The sequence below is a fragment of the Notothenia coriiceps genome, unplaced genomic scaffold (assembly GCF_000735185.1).
Source record: "Notothenia coriiceps isolate Sejong01 unplaced genomic scaffold, NC01 NC01_scaffold00008733, whole genome shotgun sequence".
Lineage (NCBI taxonomy): Eukaryota > Metazoa > Chordata > Actinopteri > Perciformes > Nototheniidae > Notothenia > Notothenia coriiceps.
The window spans coordinates 248,217-268,988 of NW_011341434.1; the positions used below are offsets into that span (position 1 = coordinate 248,217).

General features: G+C 44.0%; 1 protein-coding gene across 1 annotated transcript in view; it reads right to left on the minus strand.

Moving 5' to 3' along the window:
• magi3b (membrane associated guanylate kinase, WW and PDZ domain containing 3b) overlaps nucleotides 1-20,772 on the minus strand; it is a 93,601-nt gene that overhangs the window by 46,144 nt on the left and 26,685 nt on the right. The window contains exons 4-5 of the mRNA XM_010770321.1: nucleotides 19,909-20,021; nucleotides 14,004-14,120 (exon numbers count right to left, since the gene is read on the minus strand). Coding sequence (XP_010768623.1) covers nucleotides 14,004-14,120; nucleotides 19,909-20,021 — 230 coding nt within the window. The remainder of the gene's footprint in view (nucleotides 1-14,003; nucleotides 14,121-19,908; nucleotides 20,022-20,772) is intronic.

Sequence of the window (20,772 nt, forward strand, 5' to 3'; positions counted from 1 at the left end):
CGAGGATTTTGCTTCTCAGCGTTCAGGTCCGGATCCGGGACTTCGGGGTTCCTTGGTACCAAGGGCTCTGGCGGTCAAGAACAGGGGTCGTTCGGTACCAAGGGGCGGGGTCAGACCGGGGTTGTCGCGTACCAAGGCCGGGTCAAGGTCGGGTCGCGGTACAAGATCGGGTAGGTTCAAAGGGAGAGCTCCACGGGGAGAGGTAAAGAAGAAGAGTTCAGGGGAGCAGCTCCGTGGCAGAGTTCAAGGGAGAGCCTCAGGGAGAGTTCAGGTGGGAGAGTTCAGGGAGACGCTAAGGGTAGTTCAGTGGGAGACAACTCGGGGAAAGATCAGTGGGCAGGCCAAGGGTAAGAGTTCAGAGGAACAGAGAGGAGATAGGCTAGGAGATCAGGGGAGAGATCAGGGGGGAACCAAGGGAGCAGCTCAGGGGAGGAGATCAGGGGACGAGATCAGGGGAGAGATCAGGGGAACCAAGGAGAAGCCTCCAGGAGGAGAGCTCAGAGAACGAGTTAGGGGAGAGCTCAGGGGGAGAGATCAAGGGAGCAACAAGGGCAAGCTCAGGGGAGAGTCAGGGGGAACAGGGGAGAGCTCCAGAGGAAGAGTTCAGGGGAGAGCTCCATTGTAGAGTTCAGGATGGGGTTACAGGACCAGGCAACTCAGGCGACCCCCAGGACGTTGATTGGTACAGGACGGCACCTCCGGGGGCGACTGTGAGGAGACCAGGCCCCAGGACGGTTGGGATATAGGACACAGCAACCTCCAGGGGCCGGTTGATGGAGGACGGCCCAGGGGCGGTTAGGATACAGGACGGCAACTCCAAGGAGACTCCAAACGGTCTGAGGTACAGGGACAGCGGGCACTTCCGGGCGGGCTGATGAGAAGACGGCCCCCAGGACGGTTTGGGATACAGGGCCAGGGGCAACCCCCTAAATGCCCAGACCCTTGGTACGGCGTTAATCGCTAATATCGTAATGTAATAGGAGTCGCGTGGTTTGCCTCTCTCTGATTGAATACGTTTGTGTTTTATTTTGCTCCCTCGCCACCTCACTACTCCTCTACGGCCGCAAGACCGCTAAAATTGAGCCTCCGAAGTCATCTTCGACGACCCACAGGGTCGAAGGGGGTTGAGGCCCCTGAAGGGTTTCGTCTTTCTTCTTCACTGCAATTACCGGCATTAAACGGATTAGGAGGAGTCCCCTGAATAGGCCACACTTGCGCTAGACGAGAAAATTCAATTCGTCTTGATTACACTCCTAAACGTCAAAGAGGGAAAAGAAGAGAGAAGAAGAAGAAGAAGAAGAAGAAGAGGAACCAACACAACAACAACAAGAAGAGAAGAGAACGAAAACGCCTAACGTTTGTGAATTTTCCACGTATGACGCGTGGGAATGACATGTACTCATACTTAGTAGTGTAGTAAGGTTAGGAAATTGGATAGAGATTATTTTTCATTTTATTTTTATTTAGTTATTTAGTTTATTTTGGTAGCTTATTTATTTTGTTTTTTATTTTTAGGTACTAAGAAACAGGACTGGATGTACAAATTTATAAAAGGATGGGTCAAAGTGAGTTCTTAAATTTGTCAACGGAAAGCCATCGAGAAGTGAGGAGAGGAAAGAACAAGGGTTTGTGGTTGGTGTGGACGGTAAGGGGAGACGAGGATTTTGAAATCGTAAATTAACAAGCACGTCAAAGGAGGAAAAAAGGAGGGGAAACAAAAACAAACAAAAACAGACATGACAGACACCACAACGATAAAGCATATAGCCGAAGCGGGAGATAGTCGATACCCATAGGGGGACGCGTAGGGGCGCGCCGTGACTTTGTGAAACATCAGGTAGCGTGGCGCGTTATTCCACCGTAGGATCCTTGCGGCCTCTGTAGTACTGCGCTCCGTCGGGCGGACGTCGCTCTAGAGGGGTGACGGGGAACAGAGTCGCTCTTACACGAGGCCTGCTGTACTGGTCTGCAAAAAGCGCCCGTTCTGCCAAGCTCCTAACTGGGCTAGCCGGTGGCGAAATGGCGGTACGTCCGGTCTCCCCGCGCGCTGTGGGCTCCTGGGACTTCGAGGCCACCGGTGTAAGACAAGGCGAGAGTAGTTCCACCTCCCAAAGTGTCGCTAGACCAAGGGTCGATGGGTAAGAGCTAAGAGCTTCGGGACTTGCCGCAAAACCCATTCTGTCCGGTTGTATTAGCGGCGCGGCCGCGGTATGCCTGAGGGGGTCTCTGGTCATACAGCGGCCGGTCCGGCTGTCCCACGGGTCACACGGGAAAGTCCGCCGCGCGTTATTGTAGCGCGACGAGGAGGTTGAGCCACCACTGTGACATCAGTTCGCCAGGTGGTGGAACCGGCGACTGCTCGTCTCCTTTAGTCGTTCCGCGCTCGCTCGCCGGAGTGAGACACGGCGCAGGCAGCGACAGAGGGTCCGCTGCCTAAAGGCGCCACCCACTGTGGTCTAGGTCGCGGTGGACCGACGTCGTCGCGCAGACAAGCCTCTTGCCGGTCTTTCCACGATGACCTGCGGTTGTCGTAGTCGGGCTGGGCCGACAAAGCCTGGGGTCCAAGGTTGCGGTACCCCTTCAGGTACTTCTGCCGGCGCCTGTCCGCCTGCCGAAAGCGCGTCGTACAGTCGACCGAGGTCGGAACGACTCGGGGTTGTCGCCGTGCTTACGGGCGTCGTCGGCGCCCGGGTGAAATCACTCCTACCAGCGCCCCCCAGTCATGCGCGGCGCAACCGCGCGCGACTCGTCTCTCCTCGACGGAGAACCAAGCGGTCTCCAATAAGGGATTGGCCGGTAGAGAACAACGAGCCCCAGCCGGCTCCAGAGGCGGCTCCGTGGACCTCCGAAAGCCAGACGAGTTCCAGAGAACGACTCCTGGACAGGAGCAGGAACTGGGGCAGAAGCAAGGGTTGACTCCAAAACGGAACACACCGATGCGTGTGGTGTCATAATGGGAATTGGGAGGAAGGGAGCCAGCAGGCCTGGAGCTAGCAGGTCGGGAATCACCCACCGAGAGGAAGTCCAAAATCCAGCCAGGTAAGAATTTCACTAAACCTGGTTTCTCCGTTGCCAACCGGTCCTCTACCAGAGCGGCCTTCTTCTGCCGAACACTGGACGCTCCCTTCCACCAATCATAGCAGCAAGCAAACATAAAAGGTAAAATGATGTAATTCCACCTCAAATGGATCATCTGCTGGGTCCATTTCTTGGTTGGTTCGTACTGTTACGGTTGAGTGGAGGAAGCAGGTCCCAAATGCAGATAACGCTGAAAATGCCTTTATTTCAAGGATAACGAAAAATACTAGGACAAAACAGAACACTCACCGGTGAACTCAGTCAGAAACAAAAGACGAACCAACACTGAACACAGGAAGGGACAAGACTAAATACAGGGAGGGGTAATCACAAGACGAGAAACAGCCGGGCAGGGGAGGAGAAACACAAGGGCGACAGGTGAACACAATCAGACAATTAGACACACCAGGGAAACTAACGACAGGAGGAAAAACACAGGGAAAAGGACCAGACAATATACAAGGAAGAAAACATGACAGGGAGAACAGCAAAACACCCAAAACAAGACATACAAGACGTGACATAACACAATAATCTTGTATGTCTTGTTTTGGGTGTTTTGCTGTTCTCCCTGTCATGTTTTCTTCCTTGTATATTGTCTGGTCCTTTTCCCTGNTTTAGTTCACTTAAGAGGTCTCGGATTGTGTTCACACCGACCCCAAATGAAACCGCACCAAGCGGCTAAACGCACCAGGGTTCGATTCAACCGGACTATACAAGGCAGGTGTGAACCCTTAGTCTCCGATCCCATCATTCAAGGGTGGTTTTCACTAATAAATAATGTTTTTATTTTGGACGGACACTATAATTAAAAAATGTTTACTATGTTCAATCTGAATTTACTTTAAAATAAAAAACATCTATATTGATTCTGACTTTTCTACATCCAACTCACAGGTTTATCATTGCTTTGAGAACTGTCACGGTTTGTGAAACAAGCAGGACCCAAATGCAGATATAAACTGAAAATGCCTTTATTTCAAGGCTATGATATATATATACACAATGACAAAACAGAACACTCACCGCAGAACTAGTCAGGGAACAAGACGAACCGACCAAGACAGACAGACAACCCAGAACTTAAATACACACAAGACTCAATCACACAACAAGACACAGGTGAGGAGGGAGGAGAAAACACAGGGGCCCAGGTGAACATAATCAGACAATTAGACACACCAGGGAAACTAATGACAAGACAATAACACCAGGGAAACTAATGACAAGACAATAACCCAAAGGGAAACATGACATGGAAAACAGCAAAAACACCCAAACCTACAAAACTATAAACGTGACATAACATGAGAATCGTGACAACAGGGTAATGTTTGCAATTAACATAATGATCTTATTCTGTTTGCAATCTATCTGGCAAGTTGCAAACATATTGAGACTGAAGTGATATTGAATGTTTCACTAAAAGATTTTAGGTCATTGCACAATCTGTAGAGGACAGAGAGGTTGAATGGATTGCATGGATTAGAAGACTGTTGCCCCTTTCCCACCAACGCGGTTCCCGTTCTAGCTCCGTGCTTGCGCTCTTCTGGTTCGGAACTGGTTTTTCTTTTCAGCCCCCGTTTTGTTCACACCACCCAGAGCCCGACTGGTGCTGCCGCGGCTGCATCATGACGTCACTGTTTACGTCGCTGATTTTCTCCCCAACGCTGCTCACAACAACAACAATGGGGGACTGCGTCGGGACGATGATCGTGTTATTTTTAATCATACGAAGACAGATTAAATTAAGTAACTACTTTTCAACCCTTATCCTTAATTCCAGAGTGCCGTGGTTCATTGTTTATTAATGTGTTTCAGCTGCATTACTGCCCGCTCCAGTGCTGCTCGTCCACTGGAGTTTATTTTCCCGTTAACTCACGGCAGCGGCCGCTGTAAAGTATTCACTGTCTGACTGTCACACAAGCAGCATAAATATCCCCAATTCCCATAAGTGAATGTGTGCCAGTAGGAATTGACGCTGTTTGGCATCACAACGCTGTTATGAAAGTTTTTCTGGTATAAAATGGGTGATGTTAGCATAGCAACCGAAGCTAAACTGACTATCTTGACTACTTGTTGCTATATTGTGGCATAAGCCGTTTTCTACAGGCACATTTTACCGGCGTATTTTTCATTATGATTCTACTTGTGATAGTCGGACATGACAACCTGTGCAGCCCATGTATTGATTCCATCCGATAGCTGCTATAATACAAAACAAAACGTCTGCCTGCTCTCCACAATGATCAGTGACAGCGAACGGATGGTCAAACATAAACAGAATCACACGAAGCCTGGTTAGTGTTGCCTGGCTATATAAAGTATGTTTTACGTTCTAGTCACTTCGCTCAGCGCTACTGCTTGTTACAACTTTTATTTGCCGTACTCGCCATAAATTGTTATTGCTCAGGTTGATCCCGCCTCCGACGTAAGCTGGAGCTTGGTAAGAACCAGTCTTCGGGGAAAAGAGTGGGCTCCGCTGCGTTGTGAACAGGAACAAACGGTGCTTATCAGGCTCTAGCTCCGAACTGGCCCTGTAACAGCGTTGGTGTGAAAGGGGCGTGTGAGCACCTCCGCTCGCACACAGTTTAAAAAGGATGAAAGGAGAAGGATCGGGGGAAATAACAAAAGTTTATTGTCCACAAATTATAAATGTAATACTCAAAAAGAAAAGTGGCCTGTACTATGTAGCAGGATTTGCGGTTAGCGAGGTAACTTCAGGCAGGGCTGCCCCAGGCCAACGAAATTCTGTGATGAGGCCCCCCGAGTCGTCACTCATGTTAAAAAAAATGCTAGAAGAGCACGCTCGTGAACTGTTAGCGCCGGAGCCTCGCAGCGGGGAAACTGTGGCGCGCATTTGCACATAAGTGTCAAGATTATTAAGTTATGTCACGTTTTTAGTTTTGTATGTCTAGGTTTGGGTTTATTTTGCTGTTCGGTTCTCCCTGACATGTTTTCCTCCTTGTGTATTGTCTGTTCCCTCTCTCTGTGTTTTTCCTCCCTGTCGTTAGTTTCCCTGGTATGTCTAATTGTCTGACTGTGTTCACCTGTTGCCCTTGTGTTTCTCCTCCCCTGCCCGGCTGTTTCTCGTCTCGTGATTACCCCTCCCTGTATTTAGTCTTGTCTCTTCCTGTGTTCAGTGTTGGTTCGTCTTTTGTTGGTGACTGAGTTCACCGGGGAGTGTTCTGTTTGTCCGAGTTATATTACTATCCTTGAAATAAAGGTAATATCAGTGTTATCTGCATTTGGGTCCTGCTTGCTTCACTCATCGTAACAGAACAAACCAACCAAGGATGGGCCCAGCAGATCCATTTGAGCAGGAATTATTGGATTTTTCCTTTTCTTTGGCTTACTGCTCTGATCGATGGAGGGGAGCGTCCGGTGTTCAGCAGCGAGAGGTTGCTCTGGCAGAGGCGCGCCAGATGGCTACGGAGAAACCAGGCTTTGTGAAATTCTTACCTGGCTGGATTTTGAATTTCCTCTCGGTGTGTGATTCCCAGCCTGCTAGCCCCAGGCATGCTAACTCACTGCCTCCCAATTCCCAACCTGACACCATACGCCTCGGTGTGTTCCCCAGTTCCTGCTCCTGTCCAGGAGCCGTTCTCGGGAACTCGTCTGGCTTTCGGAGGTCCATGGAGCCTCCAAAAGGCTCCTAAGAGAAGGAGTCGCAATTCCAGGCTAGCAGCCCGAGCCCCAAGAGCCATGGTTCCGGCCCCGGTTCTGGTCCCAGCAGCCTTTGTTCTGGCCCCATTTCTGGCCCCAGCAGCCATGGTTCCGGCCCCAGTTCTGGCCCCGGCGGCCATTGTTCCGGCCCCAGTTCTGGCCCCAGCAGCCATGGTTCCAGCCCTGGTACTGGTCCCAGCGGCCATGGTTCCTGCCCCAGTTCTGGCCCCAGCAGCCATGGTNTCACTAAGCCTGGTTTCTCCGTAGCCATCTGGCGCGCCTCTGCCAGAGCAGCCTCTCGCTGCTGAACACCGGACAGTCCCTTCCATCGATCAGAGCAGTAAGCCAATGAAAAATTCAATAATTCCTGCTCAAATGGATCTGCTGGGTCCATCTTTTGGTTGGTTGGTTCTGTTACGGGTGAGCGAAGCAAGCAGGACCCAAATGCAGATAACACTGAAAATATCTTTATTTCAATGATACACAGACAAACAGAACACTCCCCGGTGAACACAGTCACAGACAAACGACGAACCAACAATGACAGACAAAAAAAACAGAACTTAAATACACACAGGACTAATCAAGGAAACAAGAGACAGGTGAGGAGGGAGGAAAAAACACAGGGGCACCAGGTGAACACAATCAAAAAAATCCCAGGAGGGAACAGGTAGGAGGGAACACACACAGACAGGAAACCAAAGGCAGATCTAAACAAGACAAAACACAATGCAGACAGAAAACCAAAGACAGATCTAGACAAGACAAAACACAACACAGACAGATCGTGACACATATAACCCGTATGAGCCAAACTTGTCCTTTTTACGTCAGTTTTTGTACAGCTGAGATATAATGTGGATTTTGTTGACAGGAATCTTACCTTTGTAATATTGGACCTGATAATGGACATGAAACTGTTACAGTATATTAGAAAATCACTTTTGATATAAGTTGTTGTATTTGTGTGTATTTAATTAAACTGTTATTTTCTGATAAGTTAATGTGCAATGCCAACTGTAATATTTAGTAGTTAAAGTTACATTTATGAGGAGCTTAAGCAGGCACAGATGGCAGCTCAGGGGTCCTTGAGCTGAAAGGCAATGTTAGCAATAATCTTATGATGAGCTGTATAAATGTATTGACAATAATGTATAGTGTGTGTGAAACTGTAACAAACTAGCAGTAATGCTTATAATATATATCATATTTTATGGTTTACAAGTTTAATGTCGAGCGGTTGTCTAGTAAAACCTGCGTCACCTGCTAGCTTTAATGGACTAATGTCACTAAATAGTAAGTTGTGTGTGTGTGCTGAATAGTTTCAGTTAATGTGTTTAGCGGGTTCATGAGTAGACTTATAGTATTTTATGTGTAATGTAAGTTTGCAGACTAGTGCAGTGTTATGCTTGTGCTAATAATTATTATAAGTGTGCAACACCAGGTTTAATGCTAAGCTAACTTGCTCCTAGGTATTGCTTTGAATTAACCCAACAGATATAGGAGTGGTATTGATCCCCTCATGTAACTCTTGGAAAGAAAACATATATTTCCCAAAAGGAATAAACTATTCCTTTAATTTCATGTCCATGAACAGTGGTCACAGCCATGTGTTTACACATGTCAGTGTGTGTCTGTCTATCCGAGAGTGAAACAGATTGTTACTAAGTCGTGCAAGGTCTCGCGGCTGTGGGCTGCCTGAGACCTATTTTTCAAACCGTCTGGACAGAGAGGATGTCAAGACTTAAACATCAGAGGGAGTCAGTCAGAAATGGCAGGCCATTTAACATGGTGATTTCATGCATAGTTTTATGTTGGTTCTTCAACAAAAAAAAGAGGGCTTAGAGCTTTGCTGCTGAAAGAGCGAGAAAGAGAGAGGAAGGAAGAGAAGAAAGCGGATCATTACAAAGCCTAGGCCTTTTGTGAAGTGTTCAGTTTTAAGATACTGAGGCAAGCCCTGCCATATGGCTTACTCTACTATTGTCACGTTATAACAGAGCTAGCTATTACCTTTTAACAAGAAATACAAAACTACTTACACATCAACCTGCTACCATTATTCTTTAATCCTAAAATAAAATTGAAGAGAGAAGGAGGAGCATTTTCTCCTAAAATGGTTACAAAGCAGCATGCAGAAGGGTGAGTTAAAAGTAAAGTTTGTGTGAGATCAAACTCTTTCTGCCCATCTTTAATATCAGTGGGGAGTCAAGGGAATGTGTGTGACCCTGAGCCTTCTGTTCTTATAGAAAATCCTCCCACTTTTGTCCTCTCCACAGCTCTTGAGAGCCTCCCTCAGCTTTTCCGTAAGAGTCCAGATGAGAGCCAAGACCCAGTGAAGGAGACTGGGGGATTTAGCACACACTGACTCTGCAGAGCTGGATCTCTTTGTCCCTCTGCTCCTCACTTTTCTCTCCTAACCCTACGGCACAGACCACACTCTTTGCCTGTCTTTCTCTGTTTCATTTTAATTCTACATACATTTTTAAAACCTGCCAAAAATAGAATATGAGAAATGACCCTGTGTTGTGGATTGGACACACAAAATAGACAGCACAGATGAGCTGTAGTTGAGAGTACAGCAGTGTGGTTGGTAGTTGAGTGAAGTGGTCCATTGGCACAGTGACACAAACCGCCTCTGCTAATCCTCATGCTGTCTGCCTGACTGTCACACACATTTTAGGTATAAATCCACCCTTGAATATGCTCATTATTTTCAATTTGTGATGTTCGACACATTGAAACAATTGTTTTGTGTGTTAAATTGCAATTTTATGGTGCGCCACTACTCCCTCAACCTGCTTTATATTATTCTACCCAGAGTATTGATTTCCCACAAAGGAAAAATTATTTCTCAAGCTTCAGTGCCAAAAAGATGAGGAGCCAAACATGTAAAGCACGTTTAGAGGTTGAAGCTCTAAAAGCAAAAATAGCTGCAGTGAGAGCAGGAGAGTGAGTTTTGGGAGTTGAGCAAAAACAGCACACAAGCTTCAACATGCAGCTTGTCTTGTGGCTGCATTGCACTTTTTGTTTGGACAGTGATCTGCAGGAATAGAAAAGAATATCTAAAAATGCATGAAGAGATTAGTATTGTCTGATATTTACATTGCACTTTGTTAGTATAATAAATATTTTAGAGGAAATGTGCATACTGTGTTAATGGCATAAGATTAGATACACTTTAAATCCCACCTTGGGGTTTTATTTTTCACAGCATTAACATTGTTTTAAAAAAACAAATAGAAAACATTTGAATACAATTACATTTTCATTTACTATCAACAAAATCACATTGAGAATACCAATTATAAAGAATGAGTTAAAATACTCCATAAAACAATAACAGAACAATCTACCAATAAAAAAAATATATATAGAGAGAAGAGATAGAATTAGAATATAAATAAAATTACTGGAAGGGCCTAAACTGCTTTAAATTAAATTCAATCTATATATGGACCTTTTTGATGAACCCGATAACATGATTTAATAAGTAGTAACTTTTAGCGTGGATTTATTCTTATTATTTTCTTTGGATTTTTTCTTTTCTAAATGTTATTTTTGTATTCTATTTCCATTCTTGACATGTAACCTGGATCAACCTTGAACATATGAAGAAAGCCTAAATAAAGTAAAACAAAAAACAAGCATAGCAAGTAAAGAATAATCAGGCAATAGTAATTGGTACAGAGGAAGAGTGCAAGTGAAACAGAGCGGGTGAATGATGGGAGGCTGAGAGCGAGAGGGTGAATGATGGAGGTGCCGTCTCTGTGCGAGTCCTGCTCTCTCACTCATTAAGACAGTAATTCAACCCCGGGATTAGAGTCACACTCATGCAGCGAACCCAACGGCTGCGGATGATGAATGGTGTTTGCGGGCCGTAAAACCTCAACGACCGCCACTATTGTACATGAAAACTAGAGTTAAAGTTTCGCGTTGTATGCCTCCGCCAGCCCAAAGTTGTAGTTTACATCCATGTCGGTCCTAACTCGTATAATATTTCTACTGAAGACTTTTAGGGAATACAATAAAGGTTATTTAGTGTGTTTTTTGGACAGAATTATCACTATATTGACATGATGTATGCACAATCTCTCTTCACCTATAATCTTGTTATTTTAAAAAGACATATTCTGCTCATTTTCAGGTTCACATTTTTCTTTTGTGCCTCTACTGTAAGATGTTTAAATGCTTAAGTATTCATAAGACGTCTTTTCACCCTCTGTCTGAAACCAGAGCCCAGTCTGCTCTTATTAGTTAGCTGGCCGGCTCTGTTGTGATTGTTCAACCAGAGTGCAATTTGAGCGCTAACCAATAAAAGCGCAAATCCTACATAGTGATGTCATTATGATAAGGAAGTAAACAAAGGAGGCCAATGGAGGCGTTTCAGGCAGGGGGGGAGTGTGCGGGAGGGAACTTTAGGATTTTAGCCTTTGGAGACCATTTACATGCACTGAAACCTCTATAACACAGTACAGGAAAGGGAGAACCCCAAAAAACATAACGGGGCCCCTTTAACAGAGGACTGAGATTCGTCACAAAGTGCAATCACCTGAAGCTCAATATATTCAAAAACCATTAACCTCCTCGTATGTGTTCACATTGGCAAATAAAGATGATTGTGATAGACAACCAAGCTGTCACCGCAACAGTTGAAAAGGCTTCACATGTTGCTGAAAAGAAGCTACACGTTCTAAGTGTCGGTGCTTAACACGCAATGTCAACAGGCTGCTCAGAAGACACACAATCCCCACTTTAAAAAGGTGTGCACTCAAGAGTGTCATCAATTCAATATCTGACCAAAGTGTGTAATAAAGTAACAATCATCCATTATTTTACAGAGGTATGCCTTTGACTTATGGTCATAAAATAGCTTTTGCGTAATATTATGTTAAGTTCACCTTTGTATATATTATGTCAGCACTTCATCCTTCTTTTCACAGAAGACATTTGTACGAAATGTTGTATTATTAGCATATGAACTTTAGAGTTATGGCCAAAAACGTGTTTTTTGAGGCTAAAGTGACCTTGACGACCTAATTGTTATAATTCCTATGAGTCCAAGTGGACGTTTGTGCCACATTTAAAACAAATCCTTCAATGCGCTCCTGAGACATACTGTTTACAGGAGTGGGCTGAAAGGATAAAGGGAACACCTGAAAACATAACTCCCCCTTTAAAAGAGAAAGCCATGTTTGTGGTCAAGATCGCGGAGTGTGTTTACGTGAATGTATGTGATCATTCCTGCACTCAACTTGCACTGTTGTGTCACAATTTGATTTCACCATTATACTTCCTTAAGGATTTCCATTGCAAACAACTAAAGTGTAGCTATTGTGCATCTAAAATCTTTAGCAAAAAGCATCACAAGAAGGTGTGTGTGTGTGTGTGTGTGTGTGTGTGTGTGTGTGTGTGTGTGTGTGTGTGTGTGTGTGTGTGTGTGTGTGTGAGGAGAAAAGAAGCCCGCAAGGCGGACTTAGTTGTCCTTGGGAGAGAAATCACTAATGAGTTCTGTAAAGCTCTATAATCATCTTTTGTCCATCCACTATAACTGACCTGAGGTACTCCCAGTGCAACAGAGCTTGAAAAGAACATTTCAATTACAAATCACGTTGAACTCAAGGGCCAAGGAAACAACTATAGCTCAGAACAGGCTGACATGTGTGTGAAAGAAAGACAGAGAGTGAAGGAAACAGTAGTGGGGCTGGAGGGTAAGAAGGATATTCCTCCTCTTCTAAAAATAAATGAAATATACATGAAAGGTAAGCAGCTGACTTCCTTAAAAAATGTCTCACATGTGAATCCAAGACCTTTCTGAACAAGACAAACAACAACTTCCAGCCTTTGGGGAGTTGAGAGCAGAGATGCTGCTTGTTTGTGACAGGTCTGTGCCTGAGAGTCTGTCATCGCCTGAGGAGCAGTCGCTCTGCATGTGACTAAAACCATGAATACAATTATGGTGCTCCTCTGAGCAGAGTCACTCCTCAACAGGACGTGGGAAATATCGAGGCCAAAAACTATCTGTGTGAACATCATCCCAGGATTACAGATACTGCGTCATACTTTAGTTTCCTGTTAATGCAATTTTACTTCCAAACGTCATCTGATGCTTTACAAAAGCTGCGTAATGTCTCTTTAAACATCAGAAGAAACATGAGAGGAGACGTCTTAATTCAGTTAGTCGTTCAGCCCCTTATGATAAATGGAATATGAATTACCTAGCCTTTTTCGTGATGATAATCATCTTTGCTGCTACTCTAATTTACACTCCATTCATACACAGACAGTTGCTGATTACTTGGGGGGGGGGGAGAGTCTCTCCAAGGAAATGTAATTGCAAACGGCAAATAACCTGAATTCCTGCAACCCACACAAACCTAAATCAGGATATTAATTTACCACTTATAGCCGTGTCACTCTAATTTTGGTAATTTTCATGCTTTCCTTTAAAAGATTACAATACTCAAGCTCATGAAAGCCAGAAAATACTGGTGTGAAATGTGTTTTTTCGAAAGTGAAGGAAAGATATTAAACGGATAAAGGTTTTTTTTGTGTGTAAAAGCACCACTTATCAGCTCCAAATATATTTTTTGCAGCAATCATACAGACTCTTAGATCAACAGCTGCTTTGCATTAAATACCACATGTTTTTATATTTCAATCAGTTTAAAGTTTCCCTTATTATTCAGAAAACGCATACAGCTGCTGTTCCTTGCAGTTGTTCTTGGCAGTCCGCAGTACCAACCTCTTTATTTAACAGTCCATTAGTGATTACAGCACAGAATAATAGTTGGTGATGGCCCCACTGAGCAGAAAGTCATCGAGGGGAAGCAGAGCACCGCGGGGGAAAGAGTTATTTATGGAAATAATGTGGCTTTGATCACTCGTGGTGGTACGGCTCAGAAGTAAATAAGTTACATTGGGGTTAGAGAAATGTCCTTGGTGGGGTTGCTATGGTGACATCGAAATGTGTGTGTGACAGAGAGCTGTTAGAGGATGATGCGTGAGAGCCGTAAGAGTGTGTGTCTATACAGTCCTGTGTAGTGTAAGAGAAAAGAGAAAACACTGCATCAAGTTGGTTGGATCGGCAGCTGTGTGACGCATGTTGAACATCCTCATTGTTCCCATAAGATGCTTGAGATAAAAACACATATGCACTGAAAGTAGGTTATACTGCGCACTCTTGGCTTGCTTTGTGCTCGAGGATCTTTTGAGAGCAATGAATGGGAGCTATGCATTACAGGCCTATATGGAGTACTTACAGGGGATGGTGCGCAGGTAGAGGTTGTCCCGTATGATCTGCTGGAGCTTGTGGTCCATTGAGCCCTTCTGAAACTGCAGACTGAGGTAGTGGCGCAGGTCTGTGTTCAATACTTTCCCTGCAGAAACAGAAGCAGAGGAAGAGAGGGTCAATAAAAACATGGCGGTGCTCTCTCTGAAGTGTTTACGCCTAAAAGGAAATCTATCCAAGTGACATGTACCCACACAAAGGGGTCGATGCCACAGAACCGAACTGTTTTTCTACAAAACAGATACGCTTTCATAGATGTTAATTGTCGGGTGTTTTCTTCAGATATTGAGTGCTTATTATAATAACTATCATTATCATTAAAGTGGCAATCTCAAAGATTGAAGGTAACAATGGTGATTGAGTTTATGATCCACTGATTTAATAATTGCAATAATTATCTGTTTGCAGCACTATAAACTTTGCACACAATTCTGACAAATAGAAGCTTATGTATTAACAACAAGACCCAGAGCTTAAAGTCTGCCAGGAGTAAAACATACTTAAAATCTCAGGGATTTAAAGTACCCTTTTATGTTTTGGGGGGGATTCCCTTTCCTGTAGTTTGCTATATAAATTTCTGTTCATGTAAATGGTCTGCCAAGTGAGAATGATAAAGAACATTTTAAGCATTAAACCAGGTAGACATGTCACAGTTGAGGAACAAAATACAAATATGAACCTGAAAATGTGCATCATAGGGCCCCTTTAAGTGTATTTTTACATAATTACCGATTACATATATATTGAGGCAATATTAAAGGCAGTGCCAGCAACATTAATATTAAAACATAGAATATAGGCGAATGTTAAGTAAATTACATGGACATTAACAAATGAATGGTTTCATTGGTTTTCATTTCAATAAAGTATCTATCTATCTATTTCACGTCATGCTCTATGACAGTGCAGAGGTCAGTTGAACTGGGTCACAGTTATCCAGTAAAACCATATTAATCTCCATTCTAATGAAAAATGTGATGCACCTGATGCAGGTGTGTTTTCTCAGATTATGTGACACTCTTAAGCAGGTCAAATAAATGAAACCACCTCAAAGCTCTTCAGATCAAATCAAAACTTACAGTTACACAAACATTTTTGGGCAAACAAGGTCTTCACTGATAGTCACAATATTATCCACAGCATTAAACATAAAGTATACTCCTGTATGCATAGTATGTATGACCACCTGTTCTGTCTAGCTGAGGGCTCAAATCCTTGTTGATTCACCTTTTCACTCTAGTTTGATCAATGTGAGGAGATTGTAGTTGAGGGCGAAGGTTAAACAGATTATAAAAATCTGATCTCCTCGGTTAAATCCACTTTATCATTCAGGATATATTAACTTTTGGGATATGAAGGAGGATATTTGGCCTAGAAACAGTTTCAATGTGTTAAGAAAAGGGAGTACATGCTGTACAAGAATCCTGCTAAAAAGCAAACTGGTTAAAAATACCAAGAACAAACTGGACTGGGCAGAATTCATGTCATTACCGCCTCCTTTCTTCTGAACAAGCAAATGTGAAATCCAAAGTGACGGATGATGGATTTAAACCGCTCCACTCTCTTCACAGTTCCAACAATCTCACACACGCCTTAACAACTTTCCACCAAAGATGCTCAATGCCACAACCTCAAAAGTGAGGCGGCGGAGATTCTCATAAGAAAATCTGAAACGATATCGCCTTTGCTCTCAACTCCCAGAAGCCTTTGTAAAAACAAAGCAAGTTCACACAAAGTTTGAGGCAGCTGAAGACTTCAGAGTCGTCATACACAAGCAGGGAAAAAAAGTTTCTCTCTGAAAGAACATGATGAGGAGTTTTGAAAACAGGAAAGAGATCTTCGGTGTCTGCCTGCCCTCAGTCTCAGTGTCAGCCTCATTTTGACAGACGGGGGGAGAGTAGGCTTTGAAACAGTTTGACTACAGAGAAGCAATCATCTTTTCCCCTTTTCTCTCCCCTAGTCTCTCTCTTTCCCTCTCGGTTGCACACACAGACCAAACCCTGCTCAGCTCCATTCCTCTCTGCATCGCTATGAATACAAATAAGCTGGACTAGAGATGAGATCGCACTACTGTAGCCATACTGTATGAGCTAATAGAGAGGGGAGTGTACTTCACTACGGAGGAATGATTCAATAATGATGAGCTCTGGGAATATTTCAACCTCTTAAATCCTCTTTTCCTGCTCAACTCTTGACAGAAACCAACACGCGCCATTATTGTGACAGCACATACTTTTATTGTGTTTGGTACACTTAATATTGCTCTATGTTTTGGAGGATGCTGTTCTCTCACATCAAAATGCACCTCACGTCCACAGGCCTCGCCATCTGACACTGTTTTAGGGACACGCGGCCCGACGGGCCTGGCTTTTCAGAATAAAAGGTTGCTCCATGTTCCGGCCGCCTCTCCAAAGAGGGCTGCATCACAGCTGCTCTAGCAGACAAACAGACTGAGACTAGGGAACCAAAGCCTGAATCTGACAAAAACATCACAAAACTGTCCAAGAATATCCTTTTCTGTTTGAATTCAGCTTGCACACAAGGGAATACATAGGGGGACATGGCCATCTCACCAAACTACATGCGCTCCATATGCTTTCAGCTGATGATGAATCCTTCAGCTGAGGATTAAAAAAGTTAGTTTCTAAATGAATTGAGGCATATATTCACTGTCAATACAGTTTGTCAACAGCAAGAGTACGGGAGATAAGTGTACCGGGGATACAATCTGTCAACTACATGACTTAAAGCTGCCTTTTTCCATTTCTTATTCTTGCATGAACGTAAATGTATGACTGCTGTATAACGATATCCTTTGAATATCTTTTTCTGTGCCGATGTCTTTTTTCTCCTCTCTTTCCTGATACTTCCTCTTTGATTTCCTTCTCGAAGGGTCTTCAAATGATTTTTTCTCTCGCCAAAGTGCAAGGATTTTATTTTTAGCAGTTGTTTTTGTGTTCTCCTTCAGGCTAGGTCAGGAAATCATTGGTGTTGTGGGCCTATAAAGCCGACAGAGACCATGAAGTACTGGGGTTTACAAATAAACCTAACTTTAGAAGTTTGTGATCTTCTCCCGTTGACCTTTTCCCACTAATCAAATCCTATAGTCCTCCACACATTAAACCCTTAATTGTAGGCTAAAAATTTGCATTTGTGATGATGAAACTCCCTTTGTGATGATGAAAGAGTTGTAACATCTTCTTGCAGCAGTGAAGAACTCTTTGTAACCCACTACCATTCGTGCGTCATGCTTCAAGCAGAACCAACGGTCCTCAACAGTTTGTGGCTGTACAGTTGAGCAGGTGTGGATGTGCCTGCCTGTATAAGACAGTAGAGCAAGCATGCTCAGCCACACTTCACTGGATAAATTAAATACACACACAGACACACACACATTGGTCCGATCTGCTCATTGTGCTAACAGTAGAGTGCTACAGTGTGGCCTTTGTGGCTCCCTGGTCCTGTCAGAGTCTGTTAGTGAGGCTGTCACATCAGAGTCCCTGATTCCCCCTCCCCACAGATAACACAGCTATTGTAGCAGCCCTCATTTTTCTCTAACAGGGACTCAATGGGCTTTATTGTGCCCCATCGGCAATCCACTCACTACAGCCCACCAGGAAGAGAGACATTGAGAAGAGACGACCAAAAGGCAGGGTTTTGATCAAATTCATCACACATTTAAATAATCTTTTCTTTCTTAACTTTTTGTTGTCATTATCAATTTAATTCCACTAAGCTTGTACTCAAAGTGATGGCAGAAAATGATTCTGAATTTACTTCCTGTCACCTATCTCACAAGCTATATTCCCAGACAAATTGGATGAGATAAGACCAATCAGTTCCCTTGAAATGAAAACTGTTGCTTTACACCGACCTCAGCCACAGATCACCACCCCTCCTCCGTTTCCTTGTCATTTTTGCATTAAGTGACGGCTGGGAATGTGACAAAGGGCAAGGTCACCCACGGGAATCCTTCAACACCATGCTGCCATTTCACCTGGCATCAGCAGTGCTCCTCTTCGAAAAAACATGGAGGCTTAGAGAAAATATCTGCAGCAACAGAAGCAGTGGCTGGCACCCCCGCTGAAGCGACATCCTCACTTCGACCAACACCTCACTCAGAAGCCGCAGAATTAGATTAACACTCCGAGCCCAAGACATAACTCTCTCTCTCACACAAGCACATGTCAAGCAGCCGTTTGAAGAGATTTGTTCAGGGAATGCTATTTTTAAAATGCATTCAATCATTCTGTGAAAATGATTACATAAGATCAAAACGCTGAAAACACATCATGCCATTTTTAAACTGAGGTATCAAGATCGCTGCAAGCTAGGAAAAAATGAAAAAAAACGATCTATTATCAGTGATATCTGTTGATCTGCATGTTGTGTTGTCATGAGATAATTTCTTGTATGGAAGAGTGACTTCAACTAATTCAAGTCTTAATGCTAAGCTACATATGCTTGCTGAAGCTTTATATATATTGTACATCAATGAAATCAATCTCCCAAACTCTGAAAAAAAGCAAATATACCTTAAGGGGTCTATTATGTTTTGGGGGGTTTTCCATTTCCTGTAGTGTGTTATATAGGTTGTGGTGCATGTAAAGGGTCTGCAAAGGCTAAAATCTCAACATTTCCACCAGAGGGAGTTTCTCTCCCAGACCCCCCTTCACCTGAATGAAACTCCTCCATTGGACTCCTTTATTTACTTCCTTAAAGGAGGGGTAGGTAAGTTTGAGAAACCGGCTCGAGATACACTTTTTGTTATATTCCATGGAATGCTCTTAACATCCCGATAGCAATGAATATCTTAAGTGCTTTGACAAAAAATACATTAAAAAAATTGCACAAACTTATCTCGTTCTTTTTTGGTCAAGTGCGCGTTCGTGTGTGTTGGAGGAGGGGCTCTGTAAGGAAGTGGCAGATTTTTTCCGGTTGTGTATTTTCAAATTATTGCGCACTCGAGCTGGTTTCTCCAAAATTACCAATACCCCACCTTTAACATACTGACATCACTATGTAATACTCACGCTTCTATTGACTAGCACTTCAACACATTGTACGTGTAACAGGCTAGGAAGCAGGACATCTCTAATCATCACAGAGCCAACCAGCCAACCAATCAGAGCACACTGGGCTCTGGTTTCAGACAGAGGGTGAAAAGAGGTGCTGCAGCAGAGGCAGTATGAGAACAAATTATAATAAAAACCTTTTTGAAGTCACAGTAGAGCAGGGGTCGGCAACCTTTCTGATATGAAGTGCCATTTCAAAAAAAAAAATTTATCAGCGTGCCAACGATCAAGAATTATCAACGAGGGGGAGGGGGGGGGTTGAGGAGCTTGACGCTTGTGAACTATCAGCAGGAGGGCGGGGGAGCCTCGTTGCGGGGAAGCAGTGTGTGGACCTGTCAGCGCAACTTACATGATGCCGAATTTAACAAACACATTTAAATAATTGGTTTGAACGGCATAATAATAAGGACGATCGTCCGTTCTGTGATTCTCCAGAGCACACATGTTATGATATTAGGGTCATGCAGAGTGAGATGAGATGCGAGCGAGAGAGAGGGAGTAGAGAGAGTAGAGAGAAGAGAGAGAGAGAGAGAGTATTTNGTCTTTTGGAGGTAGACATAGCCAGGAGGTGTGGCTTGGTTGAGTAGTAAGAAATCCTGTCCAGTTTGCAATGTTTCAGTTAAGCAGAGGTAGTGAAGTTTATGATCAGTGATGATTTCATTGATCAGAGGTGCTTTTTTATTCAAGGAGCGCACATTCTGCAGCATGAATGTTGCAATGTTGCATTGTTGTTTGTGGTTGTTGAGGCAGAGGGGTTGAGTGGGCTGATGATGTTGATACAGCTGACGGATCTCAGATTACAACTGTGCCCGTAAGGTTTGCTCTGATGATTTCGGCGAAGTGCGATGGACCGCCTGTCTGTCAGTGTAGTGGGGATGTCATGATCGGAGTTGACAAACTTGCGACGTGCAGCCCTATGCACATAGCGGAGACGGCGAAGGAGTCCAAGTGAATTTATTGTAGTGAGGCAATTGGGAGTGTTGTGGCAAACAAGGTTCCAAATTTGCAGAGCGGAGTATTTCCGGAGAGCCATGTCAGCAGCACAGAGGAGCAGCGGCTAGCTACGAGCTGCTAAGCAGGGGCTAGGCGGCAGCTGAATTGAGAAGCCAGCAGTGGCTAGCAGCGAAATGCTAACAAGGAACTGGGTAGCAGCTGAGTTGAGGGGACAGACTGGGGATGTGGAGAAAGAAATGGAGCTCCAGAGATCTCAGGTTGAAGAGGATGGCTGGTAGCTATGCAGGAGCTAGCGGCTGATCGGCGGCTAGCAGTGACAGCCGATCGTCGGCAGTGGCAGCTGACCGTTGGAGAATGTTTAAGTGTAATAGCTACACAGTAGATGGATCCGAACAGTTGTGATAGCTTTAGCAGACTATTTGCAGTGGATTTGTGGTTGTTAGAACACAAAATAGCACAGAAAACAGCACAGCAAACACGATTTTGGCTACGAAGTGAAGCGGCGACAAACACGCCAGCGTCCTCATTCCGCAGCGTCGTTATTTCAGAAAGCTTTTCTGATAATTACAGCATAATTAGCATTTTCTATATCTCTGTTTGTGTTCCAATGAATTTGTATCTAGTTTATTTCCATTTGGTCGTACCATCTTTAGAAATATTCTACAGTATATTTTTTACCAACAAATATTTACTAATTAGGTATATACATAC